The sequence below is a fragment of the Dysidea avara genome, chromosome 7 (assembly GCF_963678975.1).
Source record: "Dysidea avara chromosome 7, odDysAvar1.4, whole genome shotgun sequence".
Lineage (NCBI taxonomy): Eukaryota > Metazoa > Porifera > Demospongiae > Dictyoceratida > Dysideidae > Dysidea > Dysidea avara.
Window position 1 is genome coordinate 10241296 of NC_089278.1, and position 23340 is coordinate 10264635.

At 37.9% G+C, this 23340-nt stretch overlaps 1 protein-coding gene across 1 annotated transcript in view; it reads left to right on the top strand.

The window, feature by feature from the left end:
• LOC136262168 (inositol 1,4,5-trisphosphate-gated calcium channel ITPR1-like) overlaps positions 1-21896 on the top strand; it is a 46237-nt gene extending 24341 nt beyond the window's left edge. Inside the window, exons 32-76 of the mRNA XM_066056327.1 lie at positions 12-122; positions 173-469; positions 525-613; positions 657-762; positions 813-920; positions 973-1109; positions 1155-1222; positions 1278-1440; positions 1490-1586; positions 1643-1774; positions 1909-2030; positions 2107-2257; positions 2317-2441; positions 2491-2767; positions 2817-2939; positions 4887-5012; positions 5391-5453; positions 5510-5639; positions 5686-5782; positions 5832-5891; positions 5943-6110; positions 6156-6219; positions 6271-6366; positions 6418-6564; positions 6617-6676; positions 6751-6882; positions 8546-8692; positions 8743-8805; positions 8941-9216; positions 10828-10929; positions 10981-11145; positions 19188-19290; positions 19403-19569; positions 19621-19743; positions 19791-19837; positions 19884-19970; positions 20023-20358; positions 20413-20482; positions 20534-20657; positions 20707-20903; positions 20993-21139; positions 21201-21278; positions 21333-21452; positions 21500-21634; positions 21679-21896. Of these exons, the coding sequence (XP_065912399.1) occupies positions 12-122; positions 173-469; positions 525-613; positions 657-762; positions 813-920; positions 973-1109; positions 1155-1222; positions 1278-1440; positions 1490-1586; positions 1643-1774; positions 1909-2030; positions 2107-2257; positions 2317-2441; positions 2491-2767; positions 2817-2939; positions 4887-5012; positions 5391-5453; positions 5510-5639; positions 5686-5782; positions 5832-5891; positions 5943-6110; positions 6156-6219; positions 6271-6366; positions 6418-6564; positions 6617-6676; positions 6751-6882; positions 8546-8692; positions 8743-8805; positions 8941-9216; positions 10828-10929; positions 10981-11145; positions 19188-19290; positions 19403-19569; positions 19621-19743; positions 19791-19837; positions 19884-19970; positions 20023-20358; positions 20413-20482; positions 20534-20657; positions 20707-20903; positions 20993-21139; positions 21201-21278; positions 21333-21452; positions 21500-21634; positions 21679-21756 (5814 nt within the window). The 3' untranslated portion in view covers positions 21757-21896. The remainder of the gene's footprint in view (positions 1-11; positions 123-172; positions 470-524; positions 614-656; positions 763-812; positions 921-972; positions 1110-1154; positions 1223-1277; positions 1441-1489; positions 1587-1642; positions 1775-1908; positions 2031-2106; positions 2258-2316; positions 2442-2490; positions 2768-2816; positions 2940-4886; positions 5013-5390; positions 5454-5509; positions 5640-5685; positions 5783-5831; positions 5892-5942; positions 6111-6155; positions 6220-6270; positions 6367-6417; positions 6565-6616; positions 6677-6750; positions 6883-8545; positions 8693-8742; positions 8806-8940; positions 9217-10827; positions 10930-10980; positions 11146-19187; positions 19291-19402; positions 19570-19620; positions 19744-19790; positions 19838-19883; positions 19971-20022; positions 20359-20412; positions 20483-20533; positions 20658-20706; positions 20904-20992; positions 21140-21200; positions 21279-21332; positions 21453-21499; positions 21635-21678) is intronic.
• Positions 21897-23340: the final 1444 nt, after the last annotated feature.

The window sequence follows — 23340 nt, forward strand, 5'->3', positions numbered from 1 at the left end:
TTGTAATAAAGGAAGGAAGATTTGAAGACAATTATACAAACAGAGCAATCTTTAAAATGAAAGTTAAGGCACTGAAAGTGATGGACTTGTTTTTTAATTTTCGTTTTTATTTAAGATTACAGGTTAGAGTCGTGTTTCATAGAGAATGTAATAATCACTGCTTCTCTCTTAGCATTTTATATATGACTACAAACTACTGAAAGGAGATGTTGATCCTAATGAAATAATTGAACAAGAATCAGATAACGAAGAAGAAGAACAGGCAACAACAGAGAAGCATTCAAGAAGATTTGGACGGTTTCTTCCAACTCCTGCTCCACTACAGCAGTTAACAAGTGGGATAACACAACAAGTTACCAATGTCACTCACCAAGTAACAAACGTGACACAACAAGTGACACATCAAGTATCGAATGTAACACAACAAGTGACACAATTAACATCCGATTTGATTCAAAGAGGGTCACATGTACGTGCTTATTGGATAATACTTAGTTTTAGTTCATATTGTCTTGTGTTCATAGGGTGGTGCTGAACAGTATCCGCAACCTCCTGATGAGCTTAAAGCCTTTCAGAGACCTGCTCATAAGCTTAAAGTTCACAACGATGATAGGTATTATGCAGTGTAAACTTCATTACCTCAATGTTGTGTGCAGATTGATGAGTCTTGCTGCACATCGACTGAAGCAAATATTTTCACTGAGTTGGTACAAGTGTGATGGGTCTGTTGAGAATGGACAATGGTTTCATCATATCTTGATAGTCAGTAGTTATCACTAGTTTTAGTAACACAAAACATAATTCCTTTACAGGACTTGTCCAAATATAAAGATGACGAGTTACTGCACGAATCTCTTCATTTTCTGGGAAGGTTTTATTCTGCTGAAGAAAATTTATTTGAGAAAGCTATTCAGACCCAGGTACATATTAGTATTACATTAATATTTAATATTTAGCCGCTTTTATTTTCAGCTATTGATAACTTCTGAATCAGAAACTGTGTACAGTAAAATATCCAGTTTACTTCCTACACTTCGTCACCTTGCAGTAATTGATGTAGATGAAACACAGTGCCAGGAATTGGTTGATATACTAGAGGAACTGACTTCGTATGTTGTAGTTTACATGTTCAACTTATTTTATAACTTTAATAGATTATGTCACTTGGAAGGAGATGAAAATGAACCACACAAACAAAACCAGACAATATTGTATAACACAGGTTAGCTATTAGCTGCTATGGTCTTCAACGTTGATGACAAAATTCAACTACATAGGAGTGTTTGCAGATGTGTTGAACCTGATTTTTCGGGATAAATCGACTCGACAGATCAGTAGTGATGGAAAAGTTGAAATTGCAACCCAGGTTGACTCTTCTGACATGAAGCAGAGGGAAGAAATCTTGTCAAAGTGTTTACAGTTTCTGAGGCTGCTAGCTAAGTAATGTGTAGCAATCCAATGACACATAATGTGATCATAATTTTAATAGAAACAATCTAACTGTTCAAGAACGGTTGTTTGATCGTATGGATGATCTACTAGAACTTGATGTTGCTATTCCAGACATGGCTGAAGTGCTTACTGAGGTTGATACTTACTATAATATTAATGTTTAAGTGCTTTCTTTACATTGTCACTATAGATTTTCACTGGTGGACAGGAAATATGTCTTAAATTAAAAGAGCAACAAGTAGAGCATTTGTTTTATTTGATTGCATATGGTGGTGATGTAGGCCGTGCTGAATTGTTGGGGACATTACAAGCAGCCGTAAAGGTACATATGTGACCTGATTTTACAAAGCCAATCCAAATATCCCAGCAAGCTGATATGTGATTTGGATCGGTTTTCCAAAATCCAGTCACATATAGTGAATCATGCAAATATGTCCATGAAGCAATTTTTGATAGGTTGAACATTTGGACCTTCCCCTGAAACGTAATCAAGCTTACATAATGAAGTACTTTGGTAAGATGAGAGATAAGTTTTGCAATGAATTGCTAGGTCTAGAAGAAGAGAAAGTTAAAAGAAGGTGATTGAAATTACTATGCATGAGTTATTTGTGCATAAAAAGTGTTGGATGTTGTGTGTGTCATTGTTATGGATAGGGAGCAATTGCTAGTAAATGCAATAGATGAGGATCCAAATTTGAAGATGTTGTTAAAACTGATTGACCTTCTTGCTTCTTGTTCTGAAGGAGAAAATCTGTTCATAGAGTCCATCTGTCAGAATATAATGAGCGTCAATGAGCTACTGAAAGTATTTGATGAATAATATTGTATGTTTTGTACGTAGCTACATACTTTGTTTCTATGCAGATCCTTTCATTCCGTGATCTTAGTCCACCTCGAAAGAGACCATTTGTACGCTTCTTGCTGTGGGTATACATGAACACTGGAGGTGACAAGATACAGACTGGCTCTATTATACTATTCCACGATGGGTACTTAATTTTTTTCTCTACATTATGTATCAACTTGTTTTTGTTGTAGGCAAGTCTGGGCCTTTTTGGAGCACATCAGGATACTATTGGATGGAATTGTCAGAGCATTAAAAGGCCTGCCTGATAGTGAAGCAGTAGCAGCTAGGTCAAGTCTCACTGCTCGATCTGTAAAACTCAAACGTAGAAGAGATGGCCAATTAGGAACTAGGAAGAGAGTTGGCACCATGTCTGCAGTAACGAATGTTCCTTTTGTAACAAGTAAAGAGGGTGAATTAGTGCCAGGTCTTCTTATTTATTTAATGGAAGGAATTGTCCCTATGCTCAAGGTAGTGGAATAGCACTTCTGAAATAATATCATGTACATTATATGTTTAGGTCTTTTATGCTGAATATTTTCGTCCTTTCGACACATCCACTGAAACTACTGGTGATTCAGATGAAAGAATATCTTCTGATAGAGAAATTCAGGTTTCTGCTGAAATTGCCAGTGCACTATTGGTGAGTACGTGATATATATACCACACCTGTGGTTGAGATCAAAAGCGCCGTGCTGTGGTATATAACTGATAGTATATAACTGATATATTACGGCAAACTGTGGTATATTATATAGTTATACAACGGCCACGAGTGCACGTTGTATAACTGTTATGTACCACTCACCTAATAGGTGAGAGTCTCACAAGACAGCTGTAACACTTATAAAGGCCAGGTTTCTAACATCGATTGTGGGTAACCAAGCCGGACGTTGCAATGACGTTCCCCCTGCAGTACTGCAGCAACCTAAGATATTGAAAGCTAGTACGCTATGGGTTATATCACTAACCTGCATTCGCTGTTCGACTCTCATTATGTAGTGCTCAACATGCCAGCGTGATCACTCAATCGCCATATAGACTAAGCGCCAGACTAATCGCCATAGTGATTCCCTCGAGCGAAAAAAAGTAGCTAAATAGACGTTTTAAGTAAACAAAACCCAACTACTAAACGATACTAGTCTAATTCTTACTATTCACACTGGCTAAACTCGAATCTGGTGGCATGACAAAACTGGTTACCACAATCGAACGTAAAGGTTAGTATTATTTAGAATATATTTGTTTTATTGAGTCATTGTCGAAGTGGACTACAGTTTAATCTGGGCTAAGATGGCACCAGACTAGTAAGGTGTATAAGTACGTTTATATATATGTAGACTAGAGTTGTGGCCACCCGTGTTGGCTTTTTCGATCGCCATTGGCTGCTTGTAAACATTATACGTATTGGTGACGTTATGGCCCACAATCGACCTTTACATGTCAGGCTATAAAAGAATTCGAGTGATCTGTGAAGTGTTCTTCCACCTATTAGGTGAGGTGTCGTAGTGGTCTTCGCCACCAGCACTTGTGCTATGCTGCATAAAACCGCAGCCAGTGCAATATCTGTATATTGCACTGCGGTCGGTGCATTATAACTTATAATGCACTCGTTGTGGTCTAAAAAACCGCAACCAGTGCGTTATAAGTTATAATGCACTCGCTGCGGTCTGCAGCAGTGCAATATACAAATTATGGCACTGGCGGTGCCTTTGAACTGCCCACGCAGAGTGGTACATAACTGATATACCACACTTTGTGGCTACGCTTACCATATATAGTGTAACTTCACACATTCTGTAAAATCCTTATCTAAACGGTAAACAAGTCTCTAACAACAAGCGCCTAAATCAACCAACAATTATTCACCTCAGCTACTGGAACGATTTTTGATGAACTCTTGTCTCCTTTGTGGATAACTCACTAATCGCGACTAGGTGAGCGTGGCACTGCTAATAGTCTAAAATCTCTGATCCATCAAGAATTTCTACTGATTTTGATCTCCAGGAGGTACTGTTTTACTATAAATTGCTATCAGGAGCTTATGAGCCGCCAAATGCGGTTAAGGAGCATGAAACTGAATTCCATGACTATCCAAATTACGTCACTGTGTTTGTTTTACATCATGTGCAAATGGTGCTCCAGCCACACGAAGTAGAGATGAGTTTTCCACCATTGAAGAATAGAAAGACCTTGAGGAAGACTCAGCCAACTTTACCATCGCCATGTGTCACTAGTGGTCGTGCACAATTTCATATACAACTTCAAATAATGAAATTTTACTTTCCTTATATGGAAACTAATTGGCGATTGATTTGGATTGTGATGGCACCTGTCAAGCAGTGTAAGTTTCATGCTCCTTTGCCACCTCTGGCGGCTCATAAGCTCCTGTTGCTATCTATAATCGTTTCATCTACTGGGGTATAGAATGTAACAGTTATAACACGATTACTCAGGATATGACTAAATATACGCACTCTCACTTGAGTGCTGCATGCTCTCGTGAATCGTTCATATATTTTAGTCATATCCTTGTAAGCATGTTATAACTATAAAATATATGTTGGTTATAATGTCATTGTCATTTTAGTACTTGGCTGATTGTATCAAGAACTTTCTGAGCTCACAGGAACAGTGGGATCTGCTGCGTACAACCATTCTTACTATTCTTAACCATGGCTGTTTTGAGGAAGGAATGATTAATGTTGATCCTGCGGTATGTGCTGTGTATCAATTGTATCTCTTGATCCATGTGCTCATATTCGATGTATCTGGGACCGTAAGCATAGCTACGTACCTAATTTGTTTATTAACATCTTTACAAAACATATTACACATTTAAAAAGGTGTTTTGGTTTCCACAGTTGAAGTGCTATGAGCTACATGTAGGTACACTATGCAGAAAAAGAAAAAAAGTAGGAAGACCTGGTGGTTGCCACAATTATGGAAGATTAATTGTATTTATAAACTATTTTCCTTTATAGAGCTATGAATTGCTGTGTTTTTGTGTGCTTGCACAAAAGAAATATCAGTGTTACATGCAGTGAATCTCACAAAATGCAATTCTTTATTATGTGTGGTATCCATTGAATAGGTACGAGCAAGGTTTGAAAATAGTGTCACATACAATGTGACTAGTAAGAATCCATCTGTTGAGGTATGTAACTGTAAGATAAGTAAAAGATTAATATTCAAATATGTATTTACATTTAGAGATACGAAGACGTCTATCAACGGGAAAGATCACTAAATGATGAGTTCAACAATTTTGTTAGAAATTATGAGTTGGCTTACTGGGGCCCTAACACTGCACAACGTCAGATTGGATCACCATACAAAATTGGTAAATACATTTGATACAATAGTAGATTATGTTTAGTTTTGTACAGATTACAGTGAATTCGAAGACAAATTGCTAGACAACAAAGGTGACGAGTGGCTTCCTTTAGGACCATCTTTCCAGCAACATGTTACTCTTTATGTTGAGTAAGAAATAGCCTTTGTTTAGGACATAAGATATATGTTATTGTTACAGTCGTGGTGTGTCTGAAAGTAAAGTTCAACCAGAAGCTAAAAGAATAGTCGATTGCCTTGAGTAAGATGAACTGTGACATAAGTGTGACAGTAGTTAAAGTGTATTCTTTAGATCATCATATAACAATTTGGCTGACATCGATGATGAGAAAGAACGACAAAAACAAGACAGAAATGATATCAGATATTTATATGTACTTCGAACTATCATTCATAATGAGATCATGTTTGTTGATCCTGACCTCAGGGAAGAAGGACAAGATCCTGTTTTGTTTAGAAAGTGAATTAGCTTTTTTAACATGTGTTGTGCTTATGGTGTGTGCAGGTTATCTGAAAGAGTGGTGTCAGTTCAAAATCAAATTCAATCACTTGGGAGTACTGTTGAAAGAGTATGTTTTCACTGTCAATGGAAACTGGTTGTTTACGATTATTATTTTTAGATTGTAAAATTGCTCTCTCATCCTAATGAAAAAATTGCTGCAGAAGTTTTAGCTTTCTTATCAATCCTGCTGTACACTGGTAATAAAACTGTTCAGGTTTGTCTTTTATATAACAAAAGTATCAATGACTAAGTTTAATAAATACAGAAAGGGTTTAGCTATCTGATGCACACAAGAGAAGAAAAGCTTTTTGTTAGTATGCAACAGCGTTTACAACAAGCTGCCATAAATGACCGTGAAAGAAGGACACTTCTAGCCCAGCTTGAATCACGTGAGGAGGCACAAAAAGTTTTGGTGAGTGATTTATTTACTTACATGGGCAATGTTTTGCATCATGTGTTTACAGAGGGACACATTTGTCACTCATTCTGCTCGTGGTGGGGGAACCATTCGACCAACTGCCCAGGTATATATATATATATATATATATATATGCTTTGTGTTGTGTACTGTGTTAAAATATGTCATTGTTTCCTTTAGGAAGCATTAAGTCTTGGTGGTGATATAGGCATGTCTGAGAGCACAGAGATTCTAGATCAGGTTGGAGGTTCAAGAAAGCCTTCTACGTGGGAAGATACGATGGATGTAGCTAATAAAAAGTTACTTGTATCGGTATGAGTTAATGAATATATTGTGTCTGCAATGGCTATTGTACACTCAAGAAGGACCATTTGTTTGTGGTACCTGGTGATCACTGCTTATATGTAGTACTGGATTGTCAAATTGTCATGATGTACTAGCAGTACTTTTAGTCATTGCATCGAACCTCAATGACCTACAATAAAAAAAACCTTTCAATATCTACGCATACCTTGTTAAACACCACAGTAGTCTAGTGTCAAAAATTGATGTGGGTACTTAAGGACAGTATTTTATAGTATAGGGAGCTCTTAAGTGTGGCAACTTTTTAGAACAGTAGTACTGTGTAGTAGGGATCATGAAGGTTTGCACCTTCTCACAAATCAACTTCATAATACTTTCATGGCACTTTTTAGCAACATCGATTAGTATTATCAAGTTAAAAATGCATTTAGGGCAACTCACAACGTTTCCAAAATGTTGCCACAGTTTTTTTGACTGATTTGCGATGTACATGGTATATGTGGTAAACCGGTCTATCGCCTGTTTAAATGTATTGAGAAATGCAGGTTTTAAATAATTAGTGTGTTGTAGCTTGCCAATGGTTGAAGTTACATGTACCTAATTTTCACACATTTTATACCAATTTCTTACCTCCCAGAGCATAAGTAGCCAGCACCTAAGTTTCCATCCCTTTTAGATAGTTTTTAATTCGAGGTTGACTGTATCAGGCGCTAGCTCCAATAGGGATGGTGGGAGGGGGGTGAAGGGGAGGTCAAGAGGTTATTGACAAAATGAAAGAGGAATGTGTAGGCATGAAGTAAGCCAAAATTATGGATCATTTAGGTTTCAATTGTTTTTGGAGGGGGTGGTTGCCTCAAACCTGGGATTGATAATTGGAGTCTTAAGCTCCAAGAGAGCATGAAGGTGGCGTTTGCCTACCTCTTCCGGGGGTGTGGCTTTATTGGAATCTAAGGGAGGCTTCATGGGTTGTGACTCAGGAATGTTGTCGAAGTTAAGGTCCATCAATAAATCTTCCTCCAATGTTATGTCATTGATATTGAATAATTGCTCTCTCATCCTGCTTTGGGAGTGAAAGTTTAATGACACTTTTAAGAAAAAAAGACAATTTCAACACTATGCTTTACAGCTACATACAACCATCCCCAAGCTGGCCAGAGCTCCATTAAGGCCCTAGACCACTTGCTTTGTGGGAAAATCCCTACTTTGGCATTGAACAAAATAATTTGTCATGAGATGCCAATGTAGGGATTTTCCCACAGAACTAGGTTGTAATGCCATCATTCATCTATTGTCTCACTAGTTTTTTATCGTTTGGATCCCTACTTCATTTTTAAATTAATAGTGATACTAGCAACTAGTAACAATAGTAGAAAGCAAAGTACAGCAAGTAGCTGCCTGAAGGCAAGGACACACATACTATTGTCAAGACTCAGGAGCTACCATTTGAATATCAAGTGTACTGAATCCACTGTACTGTTTAGACAGCTGTCATGGTAGATAAACAAAAAAACCATTTCTGGTTTAACTGCATTGCAATACAAACTAAAATCTTTTATTACATTTAGTATGTTGCACATTGTATTAGGACGATTCAAGGTAGTATTTAATGTGCCAACTTCATGAGAATCCATACTATTGTGGTAACCTAATAAATGACTAATAATCTTGGCAGGGTGAAGCCTATGAAATGCAGCAGCTGTCCCCTGTACATACTTCTGCTCCTCCTACAAGTGGTCGTAGTGGCCGTCTGACTATCACTGATCCTAATTATAGTGGTAAGAAGAGGAAAAAGCGAGCAGACCGAATGAGTGTGTCTGAGGTAATAATTATAAAGTTACATACAACTATTGATTGCAGTTTATTTATTAGCTGTTAGCAGAAGCTGGATTAGCAGAGAATGAAATTCAGCTGCAGAAACTACAAGAAGAATATGTATGTTGTTTGCTACTACCATTAAAAGTATTATGTTCTCTGAGATTATTCTAACTGTATAGCCAAGCTAGATTTAATACTAGTACTGTTTGTTGTGTCAAATGGATGCTATATATGAAACCATTTTTTATTCAGGACAAGAAAAGCACTGGTGAAGTTACAAAGAAATCCAGTTCACTCCAATTCAAGGATACATCCTATATTGAACTAGCACTTAGAGTTCTTGGTTTACTCTGTGATGGTCAATATCGGCCAATGCAAAACTACCTTCGAGAGCAACCAGATAACATAAAAACTATCAATCTTGTATCCGAAATCTGCATTTTTCTATCATCATTTTATGTTGATGTCACAAAGGATAATATTGTGCTTATTACGCAAGTCCTTAAGACTATGATTGAGATGAGTGTGGTATGTTTCAGTCGTATTGTTGATGTTTGTGAAGTGAAGTGAAGTGACATCTTTTGAATGGGGTTAGGTTTTCTATCTTGCTATTAAGCACTTGAGTGTTTAGTAGCTAATCATTGTAGCCAGAGAATTTTGTGAGGCTTAGGGTATTTTGCAAAGTGGCTTACTCAAAGACTATAGCTCTACATCATGTGGTGTCCAGTTTTTCAGTTCATTTTGAAAGCCTTTCCTCAAAGTAATTTGTGTATACATAGCATGAGTGTTTATTTGTTTAGTGTTGTTATGTATGTTCCATTGCCTTGTGGAAAATGTTATGTGGCTAGAATTAGGTCAAAAGTAGGCAATAGAGCTAGGTACAGTGGAAGGGTGGTGTGTATAGCCAGGAAAATATGATATAATCATTCTGTGTTTCTGTATAATTATGTGTGCACATATATTAAATCCATGGTGATTGTACCCGGGGGTGTGCACTGCTCGAACCTGCCAAGTGCACATTGCCCAGGATATTACCACACCAATCAGCAGAATATTATTATGACCTTCTAGCGCATGTAGTAGTTGTAACATAGACATGAGGGCTTTTCCTGATATGTATTCCCTCGGGCCGCATATGTAATAATATTTAGTGGCTGTGCAGCCCGAAGGCAGAGGGTATACGTATCAGGCAAAGTCTGAATGCCCCGTGTTACAGCTAATATGTAACACTTATCAGGCTGATAGCCTATATAGGGCGATTGATCACCCAAGCCAATATGAGTCCAGCCACTAGATATATTATATATGCATACCTAAAATTTTTGATTATGGGTCAACAGCTAGTATGTTCTAGTTATGTTCGGTTACGATGAACAGACATATCCTAGAAATATCACAGAGAATTTCGGTATGCGAGTTTAATGTTTTAATCAGTGCTATTGAATCGTTTATGGAAAAAGTACGGAGTTCACTAAAGGCCTAGATTGGTAAGCTTGCTTGTAGAGTGGTTACTCCGTGCAGAGTGGTAGCTTCGTGATGGGGGCATGTCCATATTTGACAATGTGCGGAAACGATCGGTGAATAAGCTATAGGACTAGTTCTCACCTTAGTCCAACGTTTTTCAACTCGTAGGATGGTGAGGATAACAAAATACCCTCCGTCTGAGTGGTTTTCATGGCGAAATCCAAGTCGTGCATCCTAATCACGTGAGTATTAATTGATCTCCACAATCGATTCTATATAATCGCTGCCCAGTTGTAGCCCGGTCTACATTTCGTATGTAGCCCGGCTAGCTGAGCTACATAAGAATGTAGCCCAGCTAGCTGAGCTACATACGAATGTAGCCCAGCTAGCTGAGCTACATACGAATGTAGCCCAGGCAGCTCCTTTGATCCGAGGTGTGAAAGTTTTACATATAAAGATATTTGCTTCACAACTCGTAAAGATTATTCAGAGGTTTTGCAGAAGGCTATGTTCAAAGTCCATTTGAAAGTCATAAATCAAATCATTATTAAACGGCAAAAATTAGCACCTGTATCTGTTACATTGCTGACAGTTGAATGCTGCATGTAACTAACTTTGTGTATGTGCAATTTCTTATTTCAATACATATTTTTATTGCTATGATTGTCTTTTTAGGGAAATTTTGCTAATCAACAAGTCCTGTTTAATCATCAAATTGTGGATACTATTAATCGCATCATGCAAACTTCTGTAATTCAGCAGTGCTCCTTAACAGATGTATGTGAGACATCATATCACTGATAAACATTGTATGCTAATGCACTGTAGGTTCTTGAGTTAAAACAAGCAGCTATTGAGCTGCTAGAAGTTATGTGTGAGGAAACAGATCCAGGATCAGAAAGACTTGTAAAAAGCATATTTAAAGGAATTGATGTTGAGGCTCTTCAACGTACTTTGGTTTATTTTTACAAACTTAGTCAAGATCAATCAATGGTAAGGAGATTAATAACCATCTGTCAATATCATTCAGTGGCCCTAAAATGGTCATGCAATTTGAGGGGGCCTGAAGTTAAATTGTATATAGTGAGATGGATGAATGTAATTCTTGTATTTCCTTTTAATTGTAGCCAAACTCTCTTACTACTGTATGACTTGTTTGTAGCTGAACTCTCTATAGGTAACTTATTTCTAACTGATTTCTCTATAATACAAGATACATGTGCTGAACTCTCTACAGGGTGGCTTATTTGTAATGGAATCTCCACAGGGTGATTGGTTGTTAAATTTTCTATACTGTGACTTTTTGTGGCTAAATTCTCTACTGGATGATTTGTTTGTAGCTGAACTCTCTACAGGTAACTTGTTTGTAGCTGAACTCTCTACTGGATGACTTGTTTGTAGCTGAACTCTCTACAGGTAACTTGTTTGTAGCTGAACTCTCCATCAGGCAACATGCATCCAGTTTATCTACAGTTTATCTACAGTTTATCTACAGTGTATATAGTTAGTTGCTGGTAGCTATGAAGTCCTGTGATTTTTTCTTCAACAAAAAAACAGTATCAAATGAATAAAAATAACACAATGAAGTGACTATATAATTTTGTAAGTTGAACTGCATCGAAACTGAATGCTCTAATAGGGTGACTGTACTATTAAAGTATCTCGATTGCGTACTTGCTACACATAATTGGATCTCGCATTATAACTCAGTGGCTTTTACTCTGATTCTTCTATACTACTCCATATCTATGATGATTACTCCATCTACATACTGGTTTTCAGCTCACTCTTCTAAGTGGTTTACCTGGTAGGCATGAAAATTAATAATTTTTTATTCATGAAACTCGATCGCGTAATTGTGACACAGGTTGGATTTTGTGTTATATCTCAGTGGTCTTTATCTCGATTCCTTTCAAACCACTAAAAGGCACTCCTACAATGGTTAGTCCGTCTACATAGCAATTATCAACTCATTCCTCCAAGGGATTTACCCTGTGGGCGTGACAGAATTTCAACCTTATTTTATGCAAATAATCCTGTGAATGTTCATTGGATTCCTACCAAACTTGGTACTGAGATCCACTTTAATGAGCCCTCTAAGTGTGCCAATTTTGCAACCCGATTGGGGCACGCATTCGTGTTTTATGGCAGATTTTGTAAAGTGTGCGAAAAGAAGTAGGAAACAAAACGAAGAAATTAAAACAAAATTTTGGTCGCTCATATCTCAGAATGGGCTGGGGTGATTTTTTTCGAATTTGATATGTAAACTCCACTTTGATTTGTACAGCAAGTATAGGGAAAATAAATTACAGGCGCCTACTAAAACGGTTGTAACTTACCACCAAAGTGAGCTACAATTTTCACCATCGTGTTTGCCATGAACAGGGGAATCAATTACTGGGTAAGTTTTTCCTTTACTCACCCTTCTTCACTGCATACAAAGGCAAAATCTGTGAAGAAAAATCAATCATGTACGATCACTTCGACTTGACGTAAGCAAACGCTCATAACTTCCATATCCTTGGGTCTACTGCAACGCAACAAAGATTTTCTAACTCCTCTTGAGCAAGCGAATAAGATGATATCCAGGGTTTTATTATTGGTTCCTTCTTGCACTAAGAAAGAGACGTTCAAAAAATTTACGGACTTTTTTCAACAATACACAAGTATTTCACCCAATGTATTCAATGCTTTATACTGTAAATTTAGGCTTGCGTGATTGTGTCGGGGTTTTGCAGATCCGGTCATAAATAATGAATTGATGTATGTGAAAACTACAAGATCTATGAAGATGTGCTAACTGGATATTCAATCAGCGATGGATGAAAAGGTAAACTAACAGTAAAGGAGATTTTTGTGCTCGTGGTCGAAAATATGTGACATTTTCATTCAATGCTGATCAAATATGGCACATGTGTCAACCACTACACGACCATGTGGATTCGCGTAGATACGGCAACTTTTCTCTGGTGTAAGAGCAAGTTAGTGTGTTATTTGAATATTTTACAGGTAGACACTGTAATAGCCAGACTTTTGATTGGTGACCACACCCACTTAATGAGCAAAATTGATTGAAAGTCACTATAAAGTCACACCCTATCAAAGTTTTGTCCCACGTACCCCCATGCAGGTTAGGAGGTGATTTGACCCAACTCTAAGTATAATTCCTCCTACACTGATAGGTCTAATCTGTTCCTTACTCCATTTGAGTATCTTGATCCTTTGTTATAAGCATCACCTAAACCCACACACACAGAGCATAAATATAAAAATCCCCTTGTTATGTCCCAGCATGGGAATAGATTGGGGGGGGGGGGGATAGGTGCATTTTTGTGTAAGATTATAGTTTGTATTTGCTTAACAGAGTCATTCCAGGTGGCCGCTAGTCTTGTGTAGCCAGACTGTAGTTTGGGTGGATAGTGAGAGAAAGGTATACAGCCAGACCGTCATGCAGAGAAGGCGCAGTCTCCAGCTGGGAAGTTTGTGTGATAATGTATAGCTCACAACCTGAACGTATATCCACTGCCATGTATCCATGCATCCTGATGGAGAGAACAAACACAACATACTTAAATGTGCCCTTAAGCTGAATTGCTGTGTAGTTATGGACCTATGCTTTCTATCTGTATTTACCTATATACTGCTATTAATGCAGCTTAAATTGCTATTAAGTATTATACTGTATATTAGGGATCATGGTGGTTTGGGTCTTTCAGGCCAAAAAAAAATCACAAAAAACCAACTTCACAATACCATCCTAGAGCCTTGGCAGTATTGGTTAGGTATAACCAAACCTAAAAGTGCCTTCAGTACAACCTTAAATGCCTCCAATAGATTGTTACAATTTTTTTTAATTATTCAATGGAATTTTCTACTGACTGACTGCCTGCCTGCTTGATACCTTCAGGCAAGTGTAACTTGATAATGGCTAAGGCTACAGGTTTGAGTTTTTCACTGTTCAACGTCACTTTGTCCCGAGACGTACCTTTTGGTATACCGCAGCATGTACAATGCACGCATCTTGGACTTACCTTTGTTTTTCATTTCTTTTTGCTGACTGCCCGAGGTGTCAATTCACAGTAGCGTGATGCATGGCTTCCTTACATTAGTAAATGGAAATTGTTTGTATTTTCTGTGGTGACTGGATGATTGTAGAGGCACTTCTGATAGTGTTCTTCATTTGTTATGCTGTGTAACAGGCTGAAAATAGGTGAAAGCAAAGCACTACGACCACTTCACTTTTGAGTCAGTAATTGATAGTTGGGGGTATGCAGACCATCCATATTTTTCTTGGTGACTGGGTTGATTGCAGAAGCACTTCTACTGTTCTTCGTTTGTAGTGCTGTGTAACAGGCTGAACATAACTGAAAGCAAAGTGTAGTGACCACTTCACTTTCGAGTCAATAATCAATAGCTGGGGCATGCCTTCAGATGAAAACATTAACTCTGGCGCCATCCTTTTCTTTGATGTAGTATGCACGAGTTTACCAGTCATAATTATGTTACAACAAAGTAAACAAACAAAAAGTAGGGATTTTAAGTTCGATTGAGAATCATAGAAAAAAGAGTAGGGAAACAAGGGAGGTCAGTAAGAGAGATTAAATGTTCACTAGTATATCTGCAGGTGTAGCCGACCTCCCTTGTTTCCCTACATTTTTCCTAATTGAACTTAATTTTCTGTATACCTGTATTATTGTGTCCACTATATTGAATTCTGGTAATGCATTTTTATTGTTTGACTCTGAAGGCACTGGTATCTTTCGCAATGATCAGCCACAACCGCTTCTTCTCCAAAGTTTGTCTTACATGGCATCACATAATCCTTTCAGGACACATGGCCCAGGTGTAAAAGTATAAATATAACTCAGAGATAACAGTTGCATGTTACTGACAGTTGAAATACTTCCCAAATCTAACTGTGGACTACTTTTGACCATGTCTTAATCTGCTAAATCTAGTGTTCTGATCCAGCACACCCCAGTATCATGTGAGAAGGATCACATGATACAAACTGTGTACAGATCCATAAATATCCAAAGCTTTACAGAGTTTATTTAGTGCCTCTTGAAAGTTTAAGTTCATTGCTTAGGCATGAGATTGAATACCTTGGGTGTGAGAGGGTGAGATTGCATCTTAAATTCTGATAATCCTCATGACCATTGACAGATACAAGGGAGCAATCATTCTTATATAGCAGTTCCTCAGAATACTGATAGCTAATGTATCATTCATATTTATATTCCGTAACTGTGTTACATACTTTACACGTTTATCTTTCCCCTCACACACACATACACACACACACACACACACACACACACACACACACACACACACACACACACACACACACCACACACACACACACACACACACACACACACACACACACACACACACACACACACACACACACACACACACACACACTACCATAAAGGTCACGTGCTATTCATACAGCTGTATGAAGATGCTTAAGATATCAACTCGGCAGTTTTGCACTTGTGAACAGCTAGTCCTCCTTTGCTATGGAACCATCAGTGACACAATGGACATTTAATAGCTTCTTGTTGTTCTTCTACTGGCAGTGGTCTTTGTGCCAGACACTTGTGTCATTTCAGATTGCTAGGCCAGTTAAATGATCTTTCACATATAGAACAATGCACTCTATTGTCCAAAGCTGAAGTTGGTACAGTACATGTTCTGAAATATTACAGTTAATTGAATTATATTCATGACAGCAATGTACAGCAAGACCACCCTTATTCCTAAACCACCTTCCACGAGCAGTACACTATAGTGCACCTGTTAGTGGCTTAGTGCACTGGCTTCAGTACATTTATGTCTTGCTTTGTCTTGTTTCCTACAGAAAGTCCTGCTGCACACCGTACACTGCACTGTTGGTAAAACTGCTCTAGATAGATGCTGACTGTTGCACATCATTTCATTGTATAGGTTGTCCCACTGATCTCTGTGAAGTGCTGAGGTATACCAAGTATCCAATAGTTTAGGCATCTTAAGGTCTGCCTTCTAGTGTTGTTTTAGTAATGCATTTAGTTATAGTTTACCATCATTGATATATTTTAGTTATAGTTTTAGTTTAAGATGTTAGATTTTTATAGTTTAAGTTAAAGTTTTTAGTTTTAGTTACCATCTTCAATACATTTTAGCTATAGTTTTAGATCTTAGATTTCAACAGTTTTAGTTTCATTTCCCATACGGTACCATTCATTACAAATACTGTAGTATTAAATATAATCATTTGGTCTTTTCTGGCCAAAACATCACTGTTGCCTTGTAGTTGATGACCAGGTAGATGCAATAGGGTAAATGGGTTCCACAATGCAAAGTAGACAGGAAACGGTGAACATTATAATCAGGATAACTCTCAAAAGCATGCATCAGAAAAGAGTGCACAGATGGCTACATGGAAGTTGGAAAACGTTTGTCCCCGCCCAAACCCCACCCCTAGATCTAGGAGTCTACATTCAAAATATGTGTATATTGTGATGATATATAAGCAGTGCAAATAATAATAATAAAACAAACAAAAATCATGAGCTAAATTAATAAATAAATAAAAGATACATGTCAGGCTGGGAGGGTTATGCACCCACATGCGAGTCTCATGGGGTGGACATTTGCCCCATTCCATGTCCATGAGTTGCCTCCAACTCAAAGTTGAGGCGTGATAGTGCAGGGTTTCATTAGGATTGGTAGGACGATGTTAGAAATTCCTGTGGCTTCAAATATAGGAGAATTGTAGAACCCTGCACAACTTACCAAAACAACCACCATCACTAGACAGTGGTGGACAAGTGCCACATGGCAAAAAAGTGTTTGTGTTATTGTATTGAGTAGTGTGTGATAATTGTGAATAATCGATTATTGTGAAAAGTCATTATTGTTATCAAGAAAATTTTCATTATCGCGTTATTGTGATAACAGGAAATTTCCAGATATTTCTGTAAACTACATGTGGCCAACCTGAAATAAGACAATGTTACAATTCCAGGTATAATTCTAACCAGGAGCTTATGAGCCGTCAAAGGCGGCGAAGGAGCATGAAACTTACGCTGCCATCGAAATCCAAATTCATTAACAATTAGAATCACCCCACATCAGACGAGTTGTCTCAGAAGTAATATGCTGCTCCCACTGCTTATCCCAAGAATAGTTCTTCTAATACACTGATGGTGAAAATGGTTCAGATGAACAAGATGTCACTTGTATGGTGTCCAACACTCCAATAGTACACTTAGTATATATACACACCTGATACAGAAGTCCTTTAGTTGTAACTGACAGCATTCTGTCTTGAAAAATTGCATGGCATAGTGCACCAAATGCTCTGGATGCAGCAGCTATACGTTTTTCTACCTCTGTGTCCAGCTTCCCATCAGGGAACCATGATATACAAATTCAGACACACACTCCACATTTCCTCCTGATTCTACTATTGGTTGTTTATCTTCCTCTGTTATACCATGCCCAGCCACCAAGAACTTGATTAACTAACTGACAATCCAAGACCAGCTGCAGTAGAGTGATGCTCTATTGGCCTCTTCAGCTCCGGCACATGATGTGGCTAATAATGCCACATCATCAGCAAACTGACACTTGTCAATATCAAATTACTCTGCCCCACTGGTGGGTCTGCGGAAAGCTGTCAGTCCAACTTATACAACAATGTAGTGCCTACACTCTTTACATTCCTTATTCGTGAAAACCATCTTTCAGTAATGGCACAAGAATAGAGATTAAATAATGTTGAGGCAATGGTGCATCCCTACCTCAAGCCATTGTTCACATTAACTCTCCATCAATCTAATCTGAGCAGTCATGTTTTCATGAAACCACCTCACGATGTTAATCAGCACTTCCAGTACTCTAAGCTTCCCAAGCACCTTCCAAAGAGCCTCACCTTTCTTTAAATCCACGAATATGAAAAAATTGCTTTTCCCGATGTTCAACAGCTTTCTCTGAATCGTTTTCTCTGAAATTTGACTGATGGTGAATGTCATATCATTACAGCCCCGACCCTTCCCGAAACCACACTGTGATTCAGGGAGCAACTTCTCAGCAAGCTCTTGTAACCAGTTTTGTACAACTCTAGCTACTACTTTGCCAACCACCTCCAACAAAGAAATCCCTCTCCAGTTATCACAGCATTTCAAATTTCCCTTCTGGGAATGGGTATCAAGATGGCAAACCCATTCTTGTGGGACCCATTCTTCCTTCCACACAACTCTCAGTAAGTTGGTTAACAAATCACAAAACTCACCGTTATTAATTCCCACCTTAATCATCTCAGGTAAGATTCCTGAGCTACCCGGAGCTTTCCCATTCTTCACTTTAGCAAGAGCAGCAGCAACTTCCTTATTAGATGGAATTGCAGCAATCTTCTCAAATACTGGCCTCTGCTCCACAAGGTCCAACTCACAAGGATCAAAATCGCTACAAATGTTAAGTACTGATGTTAAGTGTCTTCTCCAACAAGCCTGCTGAGAGGCCAGATAACTACACGGATTTTCATTCTCATCATCAATGCATGGTCACTATCCTAGATGGAGTTAACCCCATATTGTAAGTCTCTAATACCTCTCCATGTTTCTACTCCACTAAACTCCCTTGTTCAATCTCACTTGCTTTAGCTACAAACCTATCATTCTTTCCTTCCTAATTGCTTGTTTAAATTTTACATGATCTTCTTCACCTGTAGCCAGGCAAGTAGTGTACAGTTCATTTCTATGTTGGAGGAATAGGTTTAAAGCAGCAAAAGACTCTCTAAACCAATCCAGCTGGTGTTTCTTCTCATAACCTAACACAGATTCAATCAAGGCAGTGCGAAATGCATACACACACTATGCTAGCGATGCACTGTACATGTAGGTTGTTCGGTTGGTGATTGTACTTGTATGTGCCTCCAGGCCTAGTAATAGTACTAGTCATGATTTAGCAAGAACTTATGAACTAGCAATTGATAGCCTTTACCTAGAACATTGTTTAACTCTTTGTGATATGTGATTATTTAGAAAGAGATGGACAAGGATGATGATGCAGAAAGAGCAGCTTTTAGGACCTACCATGCATTAGTACACATGGCAGACTTTGAGGGAATTTCACTGAGCGATGTGGGTAAGTATATTGATATGTGCATGGAGATGTTGATATTACTCATACAGTAGTGTAGTAGTTATTTTATGACTTGTGGTTTGGTACTCTTGACATGATTCTAAATTTTACTCAGAACCAGCCAGTGTTGGGCCAAAGGATCCTTTGCAATCTAAACACCATTCTGATCTTATGGAGGCTTGGAATCACTGCAAAAAGTGGTCCAAAAGTATAGAGCTGTTCTATCACTATGAAGAGGACCAGAAAGTGTTGGCAAAAGTTCATTTTAGATCTTATCCTGCTGTAAGTGTACACAGTAATGTGAAGATGTGTTTAACAAATGGTGACCATTAGGATGAACTTCCAGAAGAAATAATTGAAAAGGTAAAATATCGGGTAAATCGTGAATCCCCTGAGGACAAAACTCGAGATTTTCTAGAATGGATGATGTCTGTAAAGAAAGAAATCCACCATTTGGTATTTTAAATACTATCGTTGACATTGTATGTAATATTTTATTTCAGACTGTTCTACGTGGAAAATGGTACACTAACATGTTTGTATACAACCTGTAAGGTATCCAGATATATCCATTAATACAATACATTTTATAACAGAAAAATGAGAAATTACTTACTCATACTTTGGACACTGGTGATGAACATAATGTTGGTGATTGCTTGGAGTGATGTTAACCTCAAATTGTAAGTTGTTTCATCCTTGACGCGATTTAAATTTACTATGTTGTCTATCCAGTGGATATACTTACAATGCTCCAGATGAAGGAACAGAATATTCACCTGATGAAATGGCACTACATACCTATTGTTTGGAAACTTCCTGTTACAATAACAACAATATCTTAAGCACTAATAATTTTACGGCTAATAATTGTACTCGTGATCTATGTGCAATAGAAAAGTCTCTCACTCCATCTATACCTGAGAATGATGGTAGAAGTCATTGGTTTTTTGGCTATGCTCTTTATATTGGAGGTGGCATTCACCTTCTGATGAGTATTGCAATGGTCATGTCTTACTTCCTCATCAACTCATCAAATTTTGTCCTGCCAGAGTTTTTCTATACATACGTGTATGTAATCTGTGTACAGTAAAGTACAATAATTACTTGTACCTGTTTGTGTAGGCTTCGGAAAGAAAGAACTCCAACTTACTCAGATGAACCATTACTGGGATTGAGATCATTGTATCACATAGTAAGACAATGTGTATGGATGAGTTATGTTTTGTATGCTTATGTGGTGTAGATGTTTGTGGCATGCTCAGCACTGTCATTACCATTTTATGGATACTTCTATTGTGTTTGTCTACTACACATTGTGATTGATAATGACATTCTACAACGAGTGTTGAGATCTGTTACTAAGAATGGTAAATTTGTTACAAACTTTGTGGTATTTATATCAATCACAAATTGCAGGCACTTCATTGCTCTGGGTTGGTGCACTTGGTCTGGTAGTGATGTATATTTACAGTGTGGGTACATTCGCACTTTTGGCCAATGAATTTCATGAACCAGATCCTGAAGAAGATGGCGATAATGTTAGATTTTGTCGATCTCTCATTCAATGTTTTATCAGTGTGTTGGAGTATGGTTTACTGGACACTTTAGGACTGGTAAGTCAACCTAGATGAGTACATTATTAAATAATTATCTTCACAAACCTTTATCATGCCTAACTTTTTAATATGGAATATTTATATAGACTGCTGATTTGCCAATGACATTTAAAGATGCTGCCCTCAGAACTGTCTTCTTTGATCTAACCTTCTTCATCATTGTGACCACTATTGGTCTGAACATTGTGTTTGGTATCATTGTGGATACATTCTCTGAACTGAGAGATGAAAGGGTAAATATGAAAGTTATAGTCACAAATGAGTGATAGTTACAGTGTATTATTGTGAATGTAGTGGCGCATAGAAGAAGATAAGAAGGGAGGCTGCTTCATTTGTAACATTCCTAGCTATGATTTTGAAAGAAGATCACAGGTATGTAATCTATGGTGTCCATTGTAGATGAGTATAAGGTTTGTTGTACTGTAGGGATTTGACCATCACGTGAAACATGAGCACTGCATGTGGCATTACATTTATTTTTACTTGCACCTGGAGAGGATTGATGTCAGTGACCACAATGCTATAGAGAGCTTTGCATATCGACAGGTAATCTATTATATGAAGTTTGTGTCAGTTGCTAGTATTCATTGTAGATCAGGGAAGGCAAGACTGACTTTTTCCCATTGTTCCAAGCAAAAAGTTTAAGAGTTTCTCCTGATGAAACCTTAACACAACTTGCTGAGTTAAAGGAAATGGTAGCTGGAATCATGGAGCGCTTCAATCGCGAGGTACGGTAACATTTTACTGTTTTGACTATGCAATATTTAAACAGGAAAGGGTTGCAGCCTTGCGTAGAAAACGTGAGGAGCAAGCACAGTGGGAAAAAGAGCACACTGCTGAAGATCAATGAAGTTTATAGTTTTGAGACCTCTAGTTTTTTTTGTGAACCATTTCAGAATTTTTTCTTGCACCACATTTTGTTTGACCAAACATCTTCACAACCACATGCACCATATTAAATATGTTTCTTTATTATGTGAACTACACTGACTTGTTTACAATTAACTGTACTTTGTGTAAAATCTTAGGATCAGGACTTTGCAGGCTTTTACCTTTCATACATAAAAAATGCATGGGGCATGGCTACTAATTTGCATGTAGTTTGTCTCTTAACGTGACCTACACTGATGAGGTTAAATAAGGTCATTAAGGAGCAGCTTTACTTACCACTTGTCAGAAGTCAGTTTTTGTTTGGTTCTGTATTGTGGAAACCCAACTTATTGAAAGACATTAAAACATTGGAGCGACTTCAACGCAGAGCAACAAAATATACTCTTAATGACTATGCTAGTGATTATAAACATCGATTATTAATGACTCAAGATTTTTCCACTTACGTATTTTCTATACATCTCAGACATTATGTTTCTGATAAATTTCCAAACAATTTATTAGTTTCGCATCAGGAAATACACGTCTAGGTACAATTAAGGGTTACCATTATTCCACGGAACGGCACGGAACGGAATGGCACATTCCGTGGCATTATTCTCCGGAACGGAACGCCTAAAGTGCCTAGATATATCCTCTAAATCACTTTCAAACACTGTACTATGTTACTTTTGTGACAAAAAAAAACGAGCCGGCTGTTTCTTGTAGCCGATAACTAGCCTTTCGGCTATAATTATGCCTCGAATTATGCTAATGTGGGATTTTATCACGTGACCTGCAGCTGTCATCAGGTTACAACACGAGGGAACAGATGAGTTGGTGACGAATGCAAAGAAGTCATTTTGTGGTGAATTCAGTCTTTGCTGTAGTTATAGAAACGGTGCTTATAGCAGGAAGAACCAGAATGGAAGGCAATTCCGACGGCAGAACCAGAGTGGAAAACAACCTGGACGGCAGAACCAGTGTGGTAGACCAGAGCTAAGAAGGACTGAGAATTACATTTTAGGTACTATAGCAGATCTCCGTGATTTTGATGAGAGATTCAGAGTTTTATAAACAAAGACCACTCAGTTGAAAACTGAACTTTTGGCTTGATTTATGAAAGAGAAATTTAGTACTGTTGTAGCTATGTTGCAATAAGTATGGGCCCTAACACAGAATTTGAAAACTTAAGTGAGTGGACAAGAATCTTTTGGGTATCAGTAAAAGTGGTGAGTGTGTGTTTGTTTGACATGTTGTCTCTCAACGGAACAGCCTGACTGCTCCAAACCTAGCTACAATTTTATAATCTTCTTAAATGCAACAACTTTGTAAAGATCTGGCATTACAGGCTCCTTGAGCCTCCTTACTTGTAAACCTAATACTAATACTAACTTTAGAATGGATTTACCATCAATTGAGCAAAATGAACACTATAGTGGTGATAATTTTAGTGGCTGAAAGTTAAGTTAAAATTTTATCAAATCTCTTTTGTGCTGCATGGGTTTGCTAAGCCTGTGGTGGAGTTACTGAAGTGTTGGTAGCCTGTAGTTGTTTACTAGGT